At 50.1% G+C, this 19810-nt stretch overlaps 2 protein-coding genes across 2 annotated transcripts in view; one reads left to right on the plus strand and one right to left on the minus strand.

Annotated features, from left to right (window-relative positions):
- Positions 1-17705, plus strand: NT5DC4 (5'-nucleotidase domain containing 4). The gene is given in 18 exon segments (XM_077959014.1): positions 1-74; positions 739-807; positions 904-1026; positions 1104-1199; positions 1401-1407; positions 1409-1508; positions 1632-1689; positions 2039-2132; positions 2402-2455; positions 2706-2792; positions 3080-3112; positions 3841-3966; positions 4233-4299; positions 4440-4610; positions 5250-5301; positions 5690-5750; positions 8602-8679; positions 17682-17705. Coding segments are annotated over 18 exon segments (1374 nt in total).
- CKAP2L (cytoskeleton associated protein 2 like) overlaps positions 16635-19810 on the minus strand; it is a 26671-nt gene continuing 23495 nt past the window's right edge. Inside the window, exons 8-9 of the mRNA XM_001092735.5 lie at positions 19539-19728; positions 16635-17817 (exon numbers count right to left, since the gene is read on the minus strand). Coding sequence (XP_001092735.5) covers positions 17592-17817; positions 19539-19728 — 416 coding nt within the window. The 3' untranslated portion in view covers positions 16635-17591. The remainder of the gene's footprint in view (positions 17818-19538; positions 19729-19810) is intronic.

Below are 19810 nucleotides of genomic sequence, written 5' to 3' on the forward strand. Positions count from 1 at the left end.
ATGGCCAGTGTGGACCGGGGAGAGCCTGAGGGACTGGACTCCCCTCAAGGCCCGAAGCAGAACTGGCACCAGCGGTGAGATGGGCACCTGGGGTGGGGGCCAGGGGTGTCGGCCCATAAACGCCCCACACGCCACAGCAGCACACAGGGACTCCTTTAAATACACAGCGATGGGGACTCCCAAAATGCAGACGAGCACTTGCACTCACAAGGGACACGCTTCCATAGCTGCAGCAGCCCATCCGGGAACTGACCACACACACTCCGGCAGGAGGTCCCCTTCACTGCCTTCCCTCCGCAAAGATCTCTCCCCTTCACCACGGATACAGTGACACGTGCTATCCAATTGTGACAAACACATCATCTCTGAATTTGGACAGGGGAGTCCCATGTCAGAAGGTGACAGCCCTCACACCAACAACTGCACATACTTTCTTACAGGGTCGGATGCCTGTAACACGCCTGCACGGCGGGACAGCAAACTGCTGATGACCCGCACGCACTCAGATGCACGCTTGCACACATGCTCACACACGCTTACACGCACACTCGCACTTGCCTTCGGACACACATGGGTCCAGGCAGGGCCCCGGCTTGGCCTGACCCACTTCCTCCATCCTTTCTGCAGCTGCAGGGAATGCTCTGCCCTCCTCTGCTGGGTTTCCGCCCACTCCGTCCTTGAGTCTTGGATTCTGAGGGGCTGGGGGGCTGATGCCAACATCCTCCTCTCTCTCCCCAGGATTTTTGTCAACCGCAGCCTGGCACTGGGGAAGATTCGTTGCTTTGGCTTCGACATGGACCATACACTCTGGCTGGTAGAGAGGGCTGGAACAGAGCGTATTGGGAGTGGAGGGAGCAGGGGTTGGGCGGCCAGGTACCAACCCCCTGACTCTGTCTGGGCCTCTGCAGCCTACAAGTCCCCAGCCTACGAGGCCCTGGCCTTCCAGCTGCTGCTGGAGCTCCTAGCGTGCATCGGATACCCACATGAGATCCTGCGCTACACCTACAACCCCACCTTCCCCACCAGGTGTGTGACTCAGGACAGGCGGGAGGCCACCCGGCCTTGGTACTCCCACCCACAGTCCCCCCGACCCCCGTCCCCAGGGGGCTGTTGTTCAGTGCGCTCTATGGGAACCTGCTGAAGGTGGATGCCCACGGGAATGTGCTGCTGGGTGCCCATGGCTTCACCTTTCTCTCAGAGTAAGGGACAAAGGGTGCCGGGAGAGTGGCGGGCCAGGAGGGGAGGACTGCCCACTGTGGGGGAGGACAGAGGGAGGGAGGAAGGACACAGGCCCACGGGGGAGGCTCAGCACAGAAGGGATGGGTGGGGATTGGAAGGGATGGCCAGAGCCTGGACAGGCCTCCAGGAGGCACTGGGGAGGGGGCACTGGCTGCCCCCAGCCTACCTCCTTCTCAGGGCAGAGATCTGGAGCTTCTACCCCAACAAGTTCATTCAGAGGGATGACCTGCAGTGCTTCCACATCCTCAATGCACTCTTCAACCTGCCTGGTGGGTGGAGGGTTGGGGGCACGGGAGGTGGTCCCGAGGTCCGGAGCTGAGGGTTCCAGGTCTGGCCTGGTGGGGAACTGCCTGGCTCCCTGGCCTGACAACCGACCGGCCCGTCTGCCCCAGAAACCTACCTCTGTGCCTGCCTGGTGGACTTCTCCTCCGGCTGCTCCCGTTACACCAAGTGCGTCTCATGCCCTGTCCAGCCCTGGGGCGACCAGTAGGACACAGTCACTGCTCAGGGACCAAATCCCAAAGTGGGGGCCCCCCAAGGGTTCCCTGAGGGACTGGAAGGGCTCCAGAAGGCTCAGTGGGAAGGCCTTTACTGCAAGGTGGCCCCCAACCCTGTCACCGGTGCTGCCCCCAAGGGGTGACCCTTAGCCCTGGGTGATGCCCCTCCCAGGATGGCTGGGACATAAGCCCAGTGAAGGCCTCAGTGTGGCTGGTGGGGTCACTCTGGTGTGGGACTCAGGGTTGGAGGTCACGTCAGGTCCCCTTATTGACGTCCCCTGTCCCCTCTTGGCCTGCCCCAGCTGTGACACCGGTTATCAGCATGGGAACCTCTTCATGTCCTTCCGAAGCCCCTTCCAGGATGTGACTGATGCCATAAATAATGTCCACCAGTCGGTGAGTGAGTGGTCCAGGACCCCCGGACCCCTGACCTGTCTGCTCTTGATTCTCCTGGGCAGCCTTCGGGCCTCCAGTCCCCGTAGATTTTCCATCCACTTCCCACTGAGGACTGAGGTCTGGTCTGGGCTTCCCAGAGCCACCCACTCTCCTCATCTTGGACACAGACATGTGGGTGGGTACACAAACACACACACACACACACACACACACACACACACACACACACACACACACACACACACACGGCCCTTTGCTCCCTCCTGCAGGGCTGTCTCAAGGAGAAGACCCTGGAGGACTTGGAGAAATATGTGGAGAAGGATGTGAGTGGCCACAGACCCAGGGCCATGGCCATCACCCCTGAAGCAGCAGGGCTGCCCCCCGCAACCCTTCCCTGGCTTTCTTTGAGGTTTAGGCTGAGCTCTGCTCCCCAGGTGCTGGGGGTCATTTTATGGGGCCTGGTGCCTACCTGCCTGGGTTGGGGTGGGCTCCCAGAAGGCTGAGACCTGAGGAGGGGATCCCAGGGTGGCTCTGGGAGTCCCACCCCTGCAAGTCCCTCTATCTCTGCTCCAGCCACGCCTCCCCATCCCGCTGGGGAAGATGAAGGAGGTTGGGAAAGTGTTTCTGGCCACCAACAGCAGCTACAACTACACCGATTGAGTATGTGTATGGAGGGGTGGGCCCTCCGCCTCCTTCCTGGCCCCAGGAGACACGGAGGCATTGCAAGCAACAGGGAGGGGTGGGGCGGGGAGCAAAGACCCTCCTACCCCCACCACTGGGCTGGTCTCCTGGGCTCCATTTCTTGGCCTTTCAAGGCCTCAGGGGAATGAGCAACTTTCTCACCATCTTGCTCCTGTGGCCACCAGTGTGCCAGGGGGATGGTGGGTGAGGGCAGAGGCAGGCGGTGGCCCAAGTTTGGTGCCCTGACCCTGCCTTGTCCTTGCCAGGCCATCATGACCTACCCGTTCAGCATCAGTGAGGTGAGTATTGGAGTGTTGCGCGCATGGCTGGGGTGGGCTGTGTAAAGGGCCATCATGACCTACCTGTTCAGCATCAGTGAGGTGAGTATTGGAGTGTTGCGCGCATGGCTGGGGTGGGCTGTGCAAAGGGCCAGGGCGCCAGGGAGAGACGTGGGTCTCTCCCACGTCCAGCCTCCCTTTGAGGAAGACCTGAGTGTGTGAGTGGTCATTTCTCATGAGTGGAAGCTCCCCAGTGGGTAGGAGGCTGGTGACCTCAGCCAGGCCATGGGAGGAGCCTTTGCGGGGGATAGGAGGCAGTCAGCTCTGTGGGGAGGGGCGGCGGAAAGGGGGTGAGATGAGGGCATGGCAGGTCAAAGGGAGGGGTGCTGGGAATGTGACAGGGCCTGGTCACTGGGAATGACCAGGTGTCACTGGGCAGGCAGCAGGGCCCTAACTTGGTAGCCATGCTGGTGCCACCTGTCCCTGGGTCTGTGCTGTGAGGAGATCTGGAGGCTGGCCTGAGGGTGCACATGATGTTCGACACCCACCTCCACAAGTTCCTTTTGAGCACTTTCTACTGCCCAGCTTGGCTGGGGATGCTGGGCAGCGAGACCTGGTTCCCAGGGGCTGGAGAGGTCTCATCCAGCTGGGAGGTTGGTGGGGAGAGGGCAGCCTGTGGTGGGTGACCGGCTGTGGCAAGGTCAGATTTACCAGGCTGTGCGTGTGCGGCTCGTGTGCACCCCCAACAGGCTGAGGCCTCGGTCAGGCCCTGGAGGTCCTACTTCGACCCGATAGTGGTGGACACGCAGAAGCCCCGCCTCTTTGCAGAGGGGGTGGTCCTGAGGCAGGTCAACACGGTAATGGCAGGTGCAGAGGTCAGTCGACCTGCACCCATGGACCATGGTTAGAGAGGGCAGCCTGCCTGCCCCGTAGACTTGACCTGCCTTTGCGGCTGGCAGCTTTGCTGGCCTGTCTGTCCCTGGAGGCAGGGAACCTGAGGCCTCCTTCAGCGCCCTCTGCTGCCTCCTTCCTCCCACACCCCCATGATTACCTCTGCCACTCCCAGCTCCCTGAGACCCTCCCTAGCTAGAGACCAAAGATGTGGTTCTTCTGGCTCCAGGGCACCCCTCTGCCCCTCCAGGACTCAGGAAAGCTCCGCGTGGGCACCTACACAGGGTCGCACCAGCATTGTGCTCTCTACTCTGGAGGTACCAGCTGCCACCATGCCCCATCACTCCTTGGGAACCCTCCCTCCCTCAGCTAAGAACCCAGGCCCCTCGCCAGACCCAAGTCACCTGCCCCAAGGCAAGAAGGGCAAACGGGTGCCTGTCCTCCCTTGGTGGGGCAGGCTCATCGGACATGGTGTGTGAGCTGCTTGGGGTTCGGGGGAAGGGCATCCTGTATATTGGGGACCACATTTTTGGGGACATTCTGAAGTCCAAGAAGCGGCAGGGCTGGCAGACTTGCCTGGTGGTTCCTGAGCTGTCCTGGGAGCTGGACATCTGGGCCCGGGAGGAGGGTGAGCTGTTGGTGTTGTGAACAGTCAGAGGGGTACTGGCCGCCTGTGCAGAGGCCCCAGCACTGCCTTCCCCTTTTGCCCGTGGGAAGTTAGCAGTTGTGACCAGGAATCCTGGCCGCTCTGTTGTTTCTGGGGGAGGAAACAGACAAGGAAACAGAGACCCAGGGAGGCTAAGCGGCCTGCCCCAAGTCACACAGCCAGTAGGGGCAAAACTGCAGGTGGCACCTTCCTCCTGCACCTGACCCCACCCTCCCCACCCACCCCGAGGAGGTTCAGTGAGTGGAAGGCACACACCCTCCAAACCAGGAATGACTTGAAGTCATCCTCCAGGGCAGGGAGTCGTGTGAGCCCACACAATTTGGGGTTTGTCCTGAGAGCTGAGGCTTTAGGTTTGAGTCATTGCCATGTGACCTCAGGAAGGTCGCCTGACTCTCTCCCCTGTCCCATGGGGCCTACGGGGCCTACGCTGTCCCTGCTTCGGTCTGGGCAGAGTCTCACCTGATGTAAGGGGCCAGGGGTGTTATGTACACAGCTGGGGGAGTGCAAGTCCTTGGCTGGACCACGGCAGACACAGGCAGGCAGGGTCAGTGGGTGACACGGGCCATCACTCACCCCCACTGACCCCTGGCGGCTTTTCAGAGAGGATGGAGGAGCTGAAGAGGCTGGTCACGCACCTGGCAGACCCAAACCAGTGAGACCCTGGCCTTTCTGGGGGTGGGATGGGACAGGGAGAGGGATGGAGGGGCAGTGGCTCACATCCCTTCCTGGCAGCGAGGTCCTGGCCAAGGTTATCAGAACAACAAGATGTGTTTCAGGCTAAGCTTCCCTAGCAAACTGGATGTGGGGACCCCTCTCACCCCCTTGGGACTGCCCACACTCTGTGACCTCTAGGCCCTTCTTCCGAACCTGTCCAGCACTCAGGGACTTGCCCTCGCTCGTGTGCACACCCCCAGCCCGGCACCCCCACTGGATGCCCGCACGGTGTCCTCCCACCCTACCCCTGCTGGGGTCTAATGAGACTGTCCTGGCACTCGGAGGCTCTGTGTCTCCCCTGGGTCACCTGGCTATTTTTGTACCAGGCACATGGATGGGAGCAGTTGTGAGCTGCAAGTCATCAGCTTTACCAAGAGAGAGATCCAGGTGAGAGCTGGGTGGTGAGGGAGGAAAGCACAGGCCCAGGGGGAGTGGAGCCGAGTTCGCTTCCCGACTGCTTGCCTGCTGGTTTTGTCCTTGGTGCCAAAGGCCCAGTTACCGGATTCTCCTCAACCGCACCTGGGCTCCACCTGCCTTGTCAGCTAGCGCCCTCTGCTGGCCGACATTCCAAAGGGCAGTCCCGCAGTCCTCGCCTATCACCCTGCCTAGGAAATGCCTGCGTGCTGGCTGGGCCCTTATTGACCCACTAGCCAGTTCTGATAGGAAATGTGATTTAGGGCCACTGAGCCCAGGGTCCTGGGGAAAGAGAAGAAAAGACAGTGTTCCCTCATGGCATTACTGACCGGCCACCAAAAAGCTGGAGGTGCCCATGGGCCGGCCAGATGGAGGGAATCAGGTCACTCGGTCATCCTAAGCGCAGCTGGGGCCGATCACAAAGGGTCTTTGCAGAGCCTTTTACAAAGCACAGTCGTTTGATCTTCCCCACAGCCTTAAGAGGTGGACGGAGCTGGGATTGTCACCTTTATTTTACAGATGAGGAAACTGAGGCTCAGAGAGGGGTCATCCTGGGAGTAAATGTTGGGACCATTCTCTAGGCTCTAAAAGCAGACAAGGAAACAGGGCCTGGTGGCGGGGTGGGGCCTGCCAGGAGAGTAGGAGCGGGGCTGGGGGTGTCGCCATTGCCAAGTCCTCTGTTGGACTCAGAAGGTAAATTAAGCTGCGGGTTTAGTCCTGGGTGGTCCATCTCCGGGGCCAGGCAGGTAACTGTGATGGAAAGCTGGAGTGGGGCCTGTGGCAAAGAGGGGAGCTGCCCCACCTCCAAAAGCCCCACCTCCAAAAGTCTACAACATGCTGCTCCTTCCCTACAGAGGGGCATAGGCCTCAATGTCCCCCGGTGAGAGGCCCAGAGAGGCCAGGGTTGCCCAGAAAGGGAGTAGGCGAGGGCAGGCTTAGGTGGGCTGGGATTTCAATTCAGTGTGTTGCCCCTCTGGCCAGAGGGTCACCCGGGAGCTGGACCTGTGCTACAGCACCGTGGGCAGCCTGTTCCGCTGCGGTTTCCGCCAGACACTCTTCTCCAGCCGGCTGATGCGCTACGCTGACCTCTACACTGCCACCTGCCTCAACTTCCTGTACTACCTGCTCAGCTCACTGTTTCGGGTGGCCCCGGAGTTGGTGGGTCTCTGTGGAATCTCCATGGCTGTCCCTGAACGTCTGCCCTAGAAGGACCCACTGGTCCCCAGCCTTGCTAGGAGCTTGCAAGGTCACCAGCCTCAATCTCCCACCTTCAGACTCAGTGGGGTCACAGCCTTGCAGATAACTGTCCCTGTCTTAACAGATGCATGGGAAGAGTTAGGTTTATACAGATAAGATGCCTCAGCAGGGATATTCTTCCTCGTGCCCAACCTTAACTTCTGCTTTAGATTGAGACCACACTATCTCATCATTTCCTTGGTAGAAAGGTATCAGTTGCAAGGAGGAAGGCACAGTACTCCTATCCTCAGTAAACATACAGTGACTTCCAAGGGGGTGGAGGAGGCAGCCGATGTTACAGTAAACACTCTGGCTGGTTTTCCTCTGGGAGACTGGAGGATGCTTCCGGGTTAAGAACAGGGTGGCAGAGATGGCTATGATGGCACTGGGCAAGGGTTAGCAGGAGTCATGAGACTGGCCAGCGCAGGGCTTCCCTGGAACCTGCACGTGTCAGTCCTCCCAAGTTGGTATCATCATTTCCATTTGATAAGATGTACAGCCTGCAGTTTAGGATCTGGACTTGAAGCTAGACCTTTGAGGTTCCCTGCCGCCTGCTTTCCCTGCTGCCCTTGGCTGCCCTCCAGATGTTTGAGAGGGGAAAAACCATTTATTGAGTGTCTGCTGTGCTTCCTGCACTGGGCTGGGTGCTTTTCATCGATTCTGCTTAATACTCAATATAACTCAGCAAAGTAGGTTTTATCTTCCTCATTTTATCATTGACGAGGAAGCACAGAGAACCTAAGTGACTTGCTGTCACAAAGCTAGTGGACCACACAGCTGGGATGTGAGCCTGTCAAGCTCCAAGGGTCACACTCTGTCCCCTGCACTGTGCTGCCACACGCTTGGGGGAACTGGTTTTCACCGGGTGGCCTCATCTCATCTCTGGGCTCTTAGATGGGCTGGACCGGAGAGCTCCTGTGGGCAAAGCTGGGGGTCCAGGCACAGCCATCTGTGCTGGTAGATATTATTGTTAAAGTAGAGACCAGACAGGTGAAGAACACACTGGCTCCCCCTCCCCAAAAGTGACAAGGCAAAACATTTAAAGAAATTTGACCTTGTCAATCTTCCTGGCTTGGGATTTTTTTTTTTTTTTTTTTTTTTTGAGACCGAGTCTCGCTCTGTTGCCCAGGCTGGAGTGCAGTTGTACAATCTCTGCTCAGTGCAACTTCCACCTCCTGGGTTCAAGCAATTATTGTGCCTCAGCCTCCCAAGTAGCTGGGATTACAGGCGTGCACCACCATGCCCGGCTAATTTTTACGTTTTTATAGAGACAGGGTTTCACCATGTTGCCCAGGCTGGTCTTGAACCCCTGGGCTCAAGCAATCCACCTGCCTCGGCCTCCCAAAGTGCTGGGATTACATGCATGAGCCACCGCGCCTGGCCTTGGCCTGGGATTTTTGAGGAAGTGAAGTCTGGCTACCAGAACCTTCATGCCCCTGCTGACCTTCCGAGGCGCCTTCCTCCGCAGCAACGTTGTTGGGCGGGAAGCTGGCCGCTGTGAGCAGGGGAGCCTGTGCATAGCTGAGGAATCCTGGAAGGCCGTACCTGGGACGGAGTGCTCCACCTCCACTTGCATTGATCCCTACAGATGCCACATAAGTCAGTTGTGGAGCAAGAACGGGCCAGTCTGGACCCTGCCTCCCGCCTCCTCTCCTGCAGCCAGAGGGTGAGTGGCTGTGGCCGAGGAGCTCTGTGGCCACAGAGGGCTTGGAGCAGTGGTTCCCAGTGGGGTTGTATCAACCTCAGGGCGCATGAGGCAATTGGTGGGGGGGCCTTGTGGGCTTGTTTTCGTATGCAAGCATAGTCATTCCTGATTATTTATGTAAAAATACATATTATTTTATTGTAAAATGCTTTTCTTTTTATTTCTCCTTTGTTATAGTTAGGGTATTATATTGATATTTTAAATTATTATAGAGATGATAATTGTATCGACGAATTTCAATTCAGGATGGAAAAGTAGAAGTTAAATATTTGTTTTTAAACTGGGATATTGGGGCCAGGTGTGGTGTTTCACGCCTGTAATCCCAGCACTTTGGGAGGCTGAGGCAGGCGGATCGCCTGAGGGGCAGAAGGTCGAGACCAGCCTGGCCAACATGGTAAAAATCTGTCTCTACTAAAAATACAAAAATTAGCTGGGCATGGTGGTGGGAGTCTGTAGTCCCAGATACCTGGGAGGCTGAGGCAGGAGAATCACTTGAACCCAGGAGGCGGAGGTTGCGGTGAGCTGAGATTGCACCACTGCACTCCAGCCTGGGCAACAGGACAAGACTGTCTCAAAAAAAAAAAAAGCGGCGTTGGATCCAAAAGGGCGACAGGTTCTGCTCAGCAGTGCTTTGTGCACTGTTGGACCCTGCACCCCTACCCTACAGACTGCTGTCGGCCAATCCATACATACCATTCCCTCCAGGGAAGGTTGCAGGACACGCCCTCTGCCACACCGAGGCTTCCTCCCCAGACACGCTTTGTTAACATCAACGACTAGCAGCTCTAGCTTCAGATCCTTTTGACACTTTATGGGGTCTGACCCGCCTCTGAGCTGAGACAGGAGTGGATGCCTGGGTTCCTCGTTGGGTTCTGTACCCCTAAAACCCTGCATAAAGGCTCCTGTTCCTCCCTTGGCTTTCTGGGGGCTCACATTAAAAGATGTGCATCCTATAGGTCCCATTTGGCTGTGTTGTACCAGGCACAGCATTCATTCTTTCAACCAGTGTTTACTGAGCACCTCCCGTGTGCTGAGCAGTTTAGAAAACAAAGTGTAAGTTACTTCGTTCCTGCGTAGGAGAAGCTCAAAACTCATGTGTGTTCACAGGCTTTAATCAGTGGTTGGCAACTATTTTTCTATCCTAGCCCAGCAGAGAGATGGACACACTCCTGTCAGCAACAGTGGCTTGCTGGGGAAGCCTGTGGTTTGATCCCTCTATATCCTCACCCCATCAGGATCCAGCCTATGGCATTTTGACACATTATCTACCCCTGGTTGGGAGTCACTGTGTGAGCTTGGGAAGAAAATATCCATAGTCACTTTCTGTGTTTCTTATAAGGGTGAGGGCAAAGAGAGAAATGAGGACCAGGAGAGTTGCATCGAGGCTGACGGGGTCCCAGACATGGGCCAGCATCACGGGTCATCTTCTACTTGAGATATTTTTCAGACAACAGAAGTATAGAAGAAGGAAAAAGCAACTGTATTGAAATCTCCTAAATGTAGCAGATTTGGAGCCTGCAAACACTTCTTCTAGGGAGGAGGGAGTATTGCTCTTAACCTACAAGGCATCCCTGGCAGTCTTTGAGATGTTTGGAAATGTGTGCACAAGTGAAATTATTTTACCTACTTCTCTTGAACGGATGATGTATCATATCCAATTTTATTTCTAAATATTTCTTTTAAAAAATAGGTATTTCTGTGCACTTCTGATTCTGTTACTAGTAAGAACAATAAAACCTGATTGGATCTGTATTGCCTGACTAACTGCTTTTTCATCTGGGTCACTACGAAAGATGTTAAATGAGAGTGCCCAAATGTCTTTGAGTTTGTATATACGCATTGAAACACATAAAAAGTCATACTCACGATTTTAAAACTTCACTCTCGAGTGTGTTAGAAGCTTCTCTGTGGTATTAAAGTGCTGAAGCATCATTGTTCTGATGTCACTGATTTCAATTTACTCCTACAGTTCACTTTTTGTCTGTTAGTGGTATCATCTGGCATTCTAGGGAGACCTAGGTTGAATCTGTATGTTTGAAATGACAAAGCGAACCCTTGAAGGAACAGGTCTGAGGATACATTTCATTAGCTTCATTTTCTGTGGATAAACAATGGCAACACTTGGATGCCTGAGGATAAATAAGGGACAACGGGCCATGGAATCGGAGAGTTTACTTTTATTTTTTTGAGACAGTGTCTCATTCTGTCGCCCAGGCTGGAGTGCAGTGGCACGATCTCAGCTCCACCTCCTGGGTTCAAGCAATTCTTCTGCCTCAGCCTCTGAGTAGTTGGGATTACAGGCACACTCCACCACACCTGGCTAATTTTTGTATTTTTAGTAGAGACGGGGTTTCACCATGTTGGCCAGGCTGGTCTCAAACTCCTGACCTCAAGTGATTCGCCTGCCTTGGCCTCTCAATGTGTAGGGAATCACAGGCGTGAGCCACCAAGTCTGGCATCTTTTTTTTTTTTTTTTTTTTTTAAACATCTTCTTTGCATTTCAGAAGCTTCCAGGTTTGACACTGCTAAGGCCTTTTCTTCCTTTCCCTGGATTGACTTTCAGGTCCCAGAGCCTGGAGGGGCAGGTTCTCCAGGTGGATACCGCGTCTCACTGGCCTGTGTCTTTAAACACTTGATTCTTACTCAAGGGCTAAAGGACAGTATTTATCAGAAAAACTGCTCAGACCCTAGAGCCCATACTTTTCCAGAAAGGTCCTGAAATACACTGTAGTAGCTAATACTACAAAAATCAAATCTTCGAATTCCTACCCAGGGTAGAGAGGAAACAGAAAAGGACTGAGGGATAAACAATCTGGCAGAAATGCCTTAGGGGATCCTAGCGAGGGAGAGGAGAGAGGGAGGGGCAGGGGCAGGAGAGAGGTGGCCAAAGGGCCTTTCCTGTGCTTTTCCTATGCCTGGCCCATTCTGCCTCTTCTCCCTGTTACATCTGCTCTCCCCTCAGCTAACCTCCCTGACTAGACCAGTTTCTCTTTAGTCCCTCGCTCATAGGCCTCTATTTCGCAGGCCTTGGAGACTTGCATTTGTGGTTCTTAGATTAACATGTGTCCCCACTGGACTCTCAGCTTCAAAAGGTAATGTCCTTTTGGCTCACCGTTGTGTCTCTGGCATCTACAGTATTTTATTGAATGACGCATGTCACCCAGTTTATTATTACTCTTGTAGAACTGCAGGGAAAGGGGCGAGGCAAATAATATGAGACAAGAGAAAGTGGAGAAAGGACATAGGGCTTTGGATTAGAATGCTGCTTCTAAACTCTCAGGAATGTGTCTCGGTAGGAGGTAGGACAGATCCTTCTATTTGGGGAGTTTTTTTTTTTTTTTTTTTTAAACCTGATGTCACCTCTGCACTCCTGTTTTATCTATACCTTAGAGACAGAAGCACACCATTGCTTCCAAGACTGTGTGCAGACACTGACAGTCATCTCCCATTTCTGGAAGAATTTTTAGCTGGGCATGTGGCCATCTGATACACATTTCCCTGCTTCTTTAGATGGGTGGGGACATGTGACCAAGTTCTGGCCCCTAAATTCTGGACAGAAGTAATGGTCCAACTTCCAATCTGTGACCTTAGGAGGGGTGTGCCTTCCCCTTCCTCTCTTCCCCCTTCCAGCTGGCTGGAGAGCGAAGTTGGTTGGGAGCCTTCTTTGGCCACATGGACGAGGCTGCCTCCGAGGGATGGTGGAGTCACAAGACAGACATAGTCTGGACTTGGCATTAGATTAGCATTGGGCTGTCACTCGGATGGCTGATGTGAGAGAGACGCATTTCCATTTGGGACTAGTGACAGCAGCTGAATTGACATCTCATTCTGGCATCGTCTTGAGCAGTCAGGAAATGAAGAGAACAGAAGTAGCATCTCTGGGGTAGTGAACTAGTGGTAAAAATGTGATCATTTATTTGTAGAATAAATGACAGTACTTTGGCTGTCACAGTGATTCCTGCTTGGTAAACTGGGAACAGTTCAATCATTTATCTTGCTCAGATGTGTTGTTTCCTTATCATCACCCTACTCCTCATTTCCTTACTTTAAATGAGATAGGAGTTAAAAGTTCCGGACCTGAAGCCAGACAGCCCTGATTTTGAAATTGCAGGACTGACATTTATTAACTACTCTGTTTCCATAACCATGTCATAAAGCTATTGTAAGGATATAGTGAGATAACGGATACGGAGCTTGGCCAGAGTAAGCACTAAATAAGGGTTTTCTATGCTATTATGAGAGAGAGAGAGAGAGAGAGAGAGAGAGAGAGAGAGAGAGAGAGAGAGAGAGTGTGTGTGTGTGTGTACATTAGTCAGGATTTTTTCTTTAGCAACTGAAGGAAACCTAATGAAATTAGTTTGAGAAAAGAGAGAATTTATTGGCTCATATAACTAAAAAGTCCAGGGTTAGCCCAGCTCCAGGCATAGCATTAACCAGGGAGTCAAATCAGGCATTGGACATAGCTTGCTCTCTCCAACTCTCAAGTTTATTCCGTGTTGGTACTATTCTCTAGCAGGTTTTGTCCACGAAGTTATAAGATGGCTGTCCCCAAACTCCAGGTTTCTATCTTTTCAGCTACTCTACCAGGAAGTATCTAATGAAAGTCTGGGAACTGATGCCTCACTGGTTGTGAGACACTACCCCATCCTCCAATCAATGCCACTGGCCAGGGAAATGCCAAGTTTGACTTTGCCAGGCCTCGGTCACACGCTTATACTGGGGTTGAGCCCATTCTTCTTAAACCACGTAGATTGTCAGCAGGAAAGAGGTGGTAGTAGGGAAATTGGGGTGCATTTTTTTATGAGACAGAGTCTTGTTCTGTCGCCTAGGCTGGAATGCAGTGGTGTGATCTTGGCTCACTGCACCCTTTGTTTCCCGGGTTCAAGTGATTCTGCTGCCTCAGCCTCCCAAATAGCTGGGACTACAGGCGCACTCTACCACACCTGGCTAATTTTGTATTTTTAGTAAAGACAGGGTTTCACTACATTGGCCAGGCTGGTCTTGAACTCTTGGCCTCAAGTGATCTGCTCACCTCGGTCTCCCAAAGTGCTGGGTGTGAGCCACCGCACCCAGATTGGGGTGCTTTTATTAGAAGAGGGAGTACATGCCAGCAGGCAAGAACTTTTTTTTTTTTTTTTTTTTGAGACTGAGTCTTGCTCTGTTGTCCAGGCTGGGATGCAGTGGCACGATCTTGGCTCACTGCAATCTCCGTCTCCCAGGTTCAAGCAGTTCTGCCTCAGCCTCCTGAATAGCTGGGATTACAGGCACGACCACCACACTTGGCTAACGCCTGTATTTTTAGTAGATGGGTTGGCCAGGCTGGTCTCAAACTCCTGATGTCAGATGATTCACCCGCCTCGACTTCTCAAAGTGCTGGGATTACAGGCATGAGGTACCATGCCCAGCCTCAGGAACAGTATTTTACAGTAGGTAAAAGACTCAGTCGAGTGCCTGGCATAGTGAGCACTAATAAATGTGAACCATCGTGCTTCTCCTCTGTCTTCTGGTTCATGGTCATTCTGCACAGAGATACCATATATAATCCCCCCACCTTTCTTTCTTTAAAACTTGCTTTACACTCACCTCCTCTAAAAAGCCATCCCTGAACAACGTTAGGCTGATTTCTGCAAAGGCCCGTATTTCCACTACAATTCCCTATCAATCTCCTTCCCAAATCATTACGGGCCCACCTTCTTTCCTTTCCACTCTCCCTCCTTCTTGCTCCCTATGTCTAGGAGCAGCTATTTACTAAACAAGAGGGTTACTGAGTATCTACAAAGAGCCCCAGAATTAGGGTGCAGTTTTCTGTAGCTGCTGTACCATCCACAATCATTTCCACATCCTTTTGTGTCTGGAAGACTCTATAGTCCGACGAGGCTGTTCAAAACCTCCAACTTGCCATTTTGAAACTTATACATTATTAGACACCAACAGTTCAACCTACACTGTTATTGTTGGGACCCAGGGTAATACTGTGAGACATCCTGCAAGGAACTAGCAATAAAGAAAATAAAACTGCTCTTTTCAGAACTAATCTTTAATGTAAAGACAATGGTTTTGAGGAGACATAAAACCACCTTAAAGAGACAAGACTCCTAGGCCTGGGGTCAGGGGAGGGATTTAGGTGGCAAAGATGGACCATTCTAGAAGCCAGAAAAAAAGTAAGTGCACAAGCAATGGATGGCAGTGCAGGATCAATCATGAGGACCTGGTCGACGGACTCAGGACAGTGTTTGAGATGTGAGGCAAGAATATTCCTAACACAGGACTCGCTTCAGACTCTCTAAGCCTGGTGATTTTCAATATTTGATTTCTCTAAGTCCATGTTCAGACTCTGATCTCTAAGCAGCCTCTGAGCATTATTTGGCTTCACAGGTAAAGTGAACTCTAATTCCTGCATTTTGGTGACAATTTTATTTTATTAGGTATATTTAAGATTTACAACATGATGTTATGGGATACACATAGATAGTAAAATGGTTGCTAGAGTGAAGCAGATTAACATTATCATCTCACAGTTTTTCATGTGATAAGAGCAGCTAAAATCTACTTACTTAACAAAAATCCTAATACAATTGTATTAACTTTAGCCCTATCTCTAGGCTTGTTCGTCTTATCTGCTATTTTGTATCCTTGGCCTACATCTCCCCATTTCCTCTTCTCCAATCTATGGTAAGCACTGTTTGTGTACTTGAGCTCCTTTTTTTAAAAAAATTAAATATTCCACATATGAGATCATGCAGTATTTCTCCTTGTGTCTGGCTTATTTCACTTAGCATGTTCTCCAGGTCCATCTATGTTGTGGCAAACGGCAAGAACTCCCTCTTTTCCAAGGATGAATACTATTCCATGGCATGCATATGCCATATTTTCTTTTCTTTATTTGTCCATTGATGGGCATTTAGGTTGTTTCCACATCTTGGCTATCGAGAATAACACTGCCACAAACATGGGAGTGCAGATATCTTTATGAAGTGATGATTTAATCTTTTTTTTTTTGAGACGGAGTCTTGCTCTGTAACACAGGCTGTAGTGATGTGATTTTGGCTCACTGCAACCTCCACCTCCCGAGTTCAAGTGATTCTCCTGCCTCAGCCTCCTGAGTAGCTGAGATTACAGGTGCCCGTCACCATGCCCGGCTAATTTTTGTATTTTTAGTAGAGACAGGGCTTCACCATGTTGGTCAAGTTGGTCTCGGTCTCCTGATCTCAGGTGATTCACCCACCCCAAAGCGCTGGGATTACAGGCATGAGTCACCTCACCCAGCCGCTGATTTCACCTTGTTTGGGTACATACCTACTGGAAGAGGGTCAGGTAACAGTTCTATTTTTAATTTCTTTAGGAGCCTCTATACTGTTTTCCGTAACGGCTGCACCAATCTACATGCCCACCAAGTGTACTAGGTTCTCTTTTCTCCACAATCTCATCAACATTTATCTCATGTCTTGTTAATAGTCATTCTTACAGATGTGAGGTGATAGCTCACAGTGGTTTTAATTTACATTATTCTTAAAATTAATGATGCTGAACTCCTTTTCATATCTATACCTATTGGCCACTTTTTATGTCTTCTTTGGAGAAATGTCTGTTGAGGTCCTTTCCAATTTTTAATTATTTGTTTTTCTACAATTGAGTTGTAAGAGTCTATCTCTTATTGAAAGTCTGCTGGTATTACAGGTTTACAGCTCAGTTTTTTTTAGCTTTATTATAAATCTGACTTTCAGAAATAGATCTGCTTCCCTTAAAAAAATCTAGTTTCTGGATGAGGCTCACAGACCTTTGATCAAAGTCCATTCTCCTTGGTAATGAATGCTCCTGGTGAGGTTTCTTGGGACAGCCAACTGGTGTATCCTTAGACAAACTCCTAATTCTCTATGCAAAGCCATGACGGTTTTCTATAATAAATAAGATAAACAAGCAGGAACTAATAGAAATTTAATGTTGTTTTAAGATAATACTTAAATATTAAGAAAGCTAAAATATAAAATGTGTTGACTAGGTTTTTCTACACATTATATTTACATAATGACTAAGGTAAAACCTTTCCATGAATAGTTGCCCAGGAGGAAGAAAAAGCAACCTACAACAGTCTCTGGGGCTTGCACTGCCTTCCCAGGCCAGCTATCCCCTAGCTGAGCAAGGAACTGAAGAAGCAAGTGTCCACTCCCCACCCCTCTCCCCTGCCCCTCTTTTGTTATTTGAAGTGTTTGAGTAACAAATGCAAAACTAGATTTGGATATAAAAGCTAGATGACCATGCCCATTCAGGATTGTGTTTCATCTGAGACCTGGCACAGGAAAAACAAGAATTATCTCTCATTTACAAGGATACTGTGATGGAAGTCAAAGATCACACATAAATTTATGATCTCGGAGCAAAGCACAGCTAGCATAAGCTCATCTGTAAAATGAGGGGTTTTGACTTGGCCATCAGTCAAGGTCCATTCAGCCTGTCAAGCTAGCGTCAAAGTTCAGATCTTCCACGATGAAAGGACTTGCCCTCTGCTAAGGTGGATGCAGAAAGAAAAGTCCCATTATATTGTGGGACCAACCTTCTGATATAAAAAACTATGTTGGGATTAAAGTAGATCAATAAAGTATAAATTTTTATCATAGTTGTAGGGTATTCAAAAGTTTGAAATTTATGTATACTGTAAAACTGGCAAACTACAGTCTTAAACACATAAAGCAAAGATTTTCCCATGGGGAGATAACATTTGAGAGTAAGCCCAGTTAATTACTTAAGTCCTGAGAGTCCATAATCTGCATCCACGATGCCTCTCTATTACACACTTTTTTCCAGGTCACTTGGACAAGAATACTTCTTGTCTTATGGAGGTTCTGAAACACCTTTTTAAAAAAAGCATCAAGAAATTATGATTCAGGGGTTTGAAACCCCAACGTTACAGGCAAAGCCTCATTTCTACGGAATATAAAACATTTTGTTTCTTCCATTTCTAACAGTTCATCAAGAGAAGCCACTACTAAATCGTGTTCCTGCAGCATTTCTGGGTAGCGGGACACTGCTCGCTCAATCCTTGACGAACGCCGTACAGGAGTGATAAGTTTCATGTCTTGCACTTCTGGCATCCCATTTATTCTGAGAGATAGCAAGAGATGCATTAAAAACCTTATCATTTAAAACAAGTCTCTTTATTATTTTTTGTTTCTTATTCCATAATAAAAACAGGGAAGACATTTTAACACAGGGCGATGCAAGAGATATGTCTAGAGCAGCTTTCATCTGAAGATGGCTTTTTCCAGGAGTTCAAGACCAGCCTGGGCAACCTAGTAAGACACCATCTCTACCAAAAAATACAAAAATTAGCTGGGCATGGTGGCACATGCCTGTAATCCCAGCTACTCAGGAGGGTGAAGTGGGAGGATTGCTTGAGCCCAGAAAGTCAAGGCTGCAGTGAGCTATGATCACACCATTGTATTTCAGTCTGGGCAACATGGCAAGACCCCAGTCTCAAAAAAAAGGCTTTTCCCTGATTTCCAGAATGTATTGGGTGGTGTCCATCTGTTCTTGGATGGTGTAAGCATAAGGATTTATTAGGTATGAAGTGTGGCTTTTATTTGAATAATAAAATATTTTGCAAATATTTGGCAGTTGGTGTTTATTCTGTAAGTTCTCAAAACAGGTGATAGGTTTTAAGGAAATGGGGCCTAATATCAAATTTGGTTGAATTAATGAATTCCAAGATTCTTTCTAGCTTTTTTTTTCTTTTCTTTTTTTTTTTTTAAAGACAGGGTCACTCTGTTGCCCAGGCTAGAGTCCAGTGGTGCAATCACAGCTCATTGCAGCCTCAACCTCCTAGGATCAAGGGATCTGCCCACCTCAGCCTTTCAAGCAAGTGGGAGCACAGACACGTGCCACCATGCCTGGCTAATTTTTATTTTTCAAAGAGTTGGGGTCTCCCTGTGCTGCCCAGGGCAGTCTTGAACTCCTAGGCTCAAGCAATCCTCCTGCCTTGGCCTACCAAAGTGACAGGATTACAGGTGTGAGCCACCATGCCCAGCTCTTTTTCCTGTAGTGGGAAAATGGTATGTCTCAGAGAGTTTAGGATTGGAAGAGGCTCAGCTGTGCTTTCCAGGGAACTAAAACACAGAACGGTTGTCTTGATGCCCTTGTTTGGAATTCTTTCCAGATCATGATCAGAGAAGAGTGGTGCTACACTCACAGTTTAGAAAATGACACTGACGCCCTGACATGACTCCTTAAATTACTATGCATTCTGCCTTAAATTTATACTTGTTACAAAATAAAATGCTTCTGACTTTATGAGCAGTCTCTGACTGGTACATACTCCACTGCTCTCCCTGTTCTTAAAGGGGTATTCACTGTCCCTTTCCTCCCACAGCTACAGAGTTTGCTCCTGCTTGGGACTTTGTGCCCCATCTTATCGCCCCAACCCTACCCAACTGTGTCAGGACTTGCAAGAAAGGCAGATAGGATCTGCAAGTGCAGGACAAATGAGAGTGAAAAGGTAGGAGAGACCTTAGGAGGGCAGGGGTGAATGCATTCTAATACCCCTCCTGACTCTGGCAGCACCTTCCTTACTGCAGGTCAGGTCTCATTAGGGTGGTGAAAGGGGGATGGTGTGTGCAAAGAAAAGACACAGACCTTCCTGTCAATGGTTCCAACCTCCCCTCATTCTCAGTTCTTTCCTGAATGCCAAAGATGGATTAAGCCATTTGAACCTCATATGAAGCAGAAGTATCTATAAGCTGCTGTTACTCTAGATCTATGAAGGAAAAACTGAGACTTGGACCAGAATTAAGTCTGTGAACACAAAGCCTGCTTTAGAGTCTGCTTACCTAGGGATTGGACCAATCTGTAATTTGATACCAGGATAATTATGCTGTTCTCCCTTGGCTATTTGGGGTGTCGCCGTGACTTGTTCCCTCTCTTTTGGAGAAAGACAAGACTTCACAGATTCCATCTTCTTGGCCAGCTCTTCCACTGATGTTATATTAGTTTCAGTAACTAAAGAATCAGAAGTAATTCCTGTGTATGTAAGATCATGAAGGAAGTTAAGATTTAGCAACTTAATACTTCAGCTAAAAATCAATAACATGAAAAATACATA

The sequence above is a fragment of the Macaca mulatta genome, chromosome 13 (genome assembly GCF_049350105.2).
Source record: "Macaca mulatta isolate MMU2019108-1 chromosome 13, T2T-MMU8v2.0, whole genome shotgun sequence".
NCBI lineage: Eukaryota > Metazoa > Chordata > Mammalia > Primates > Cercopithecidae > Macaca > Macaca mulatta.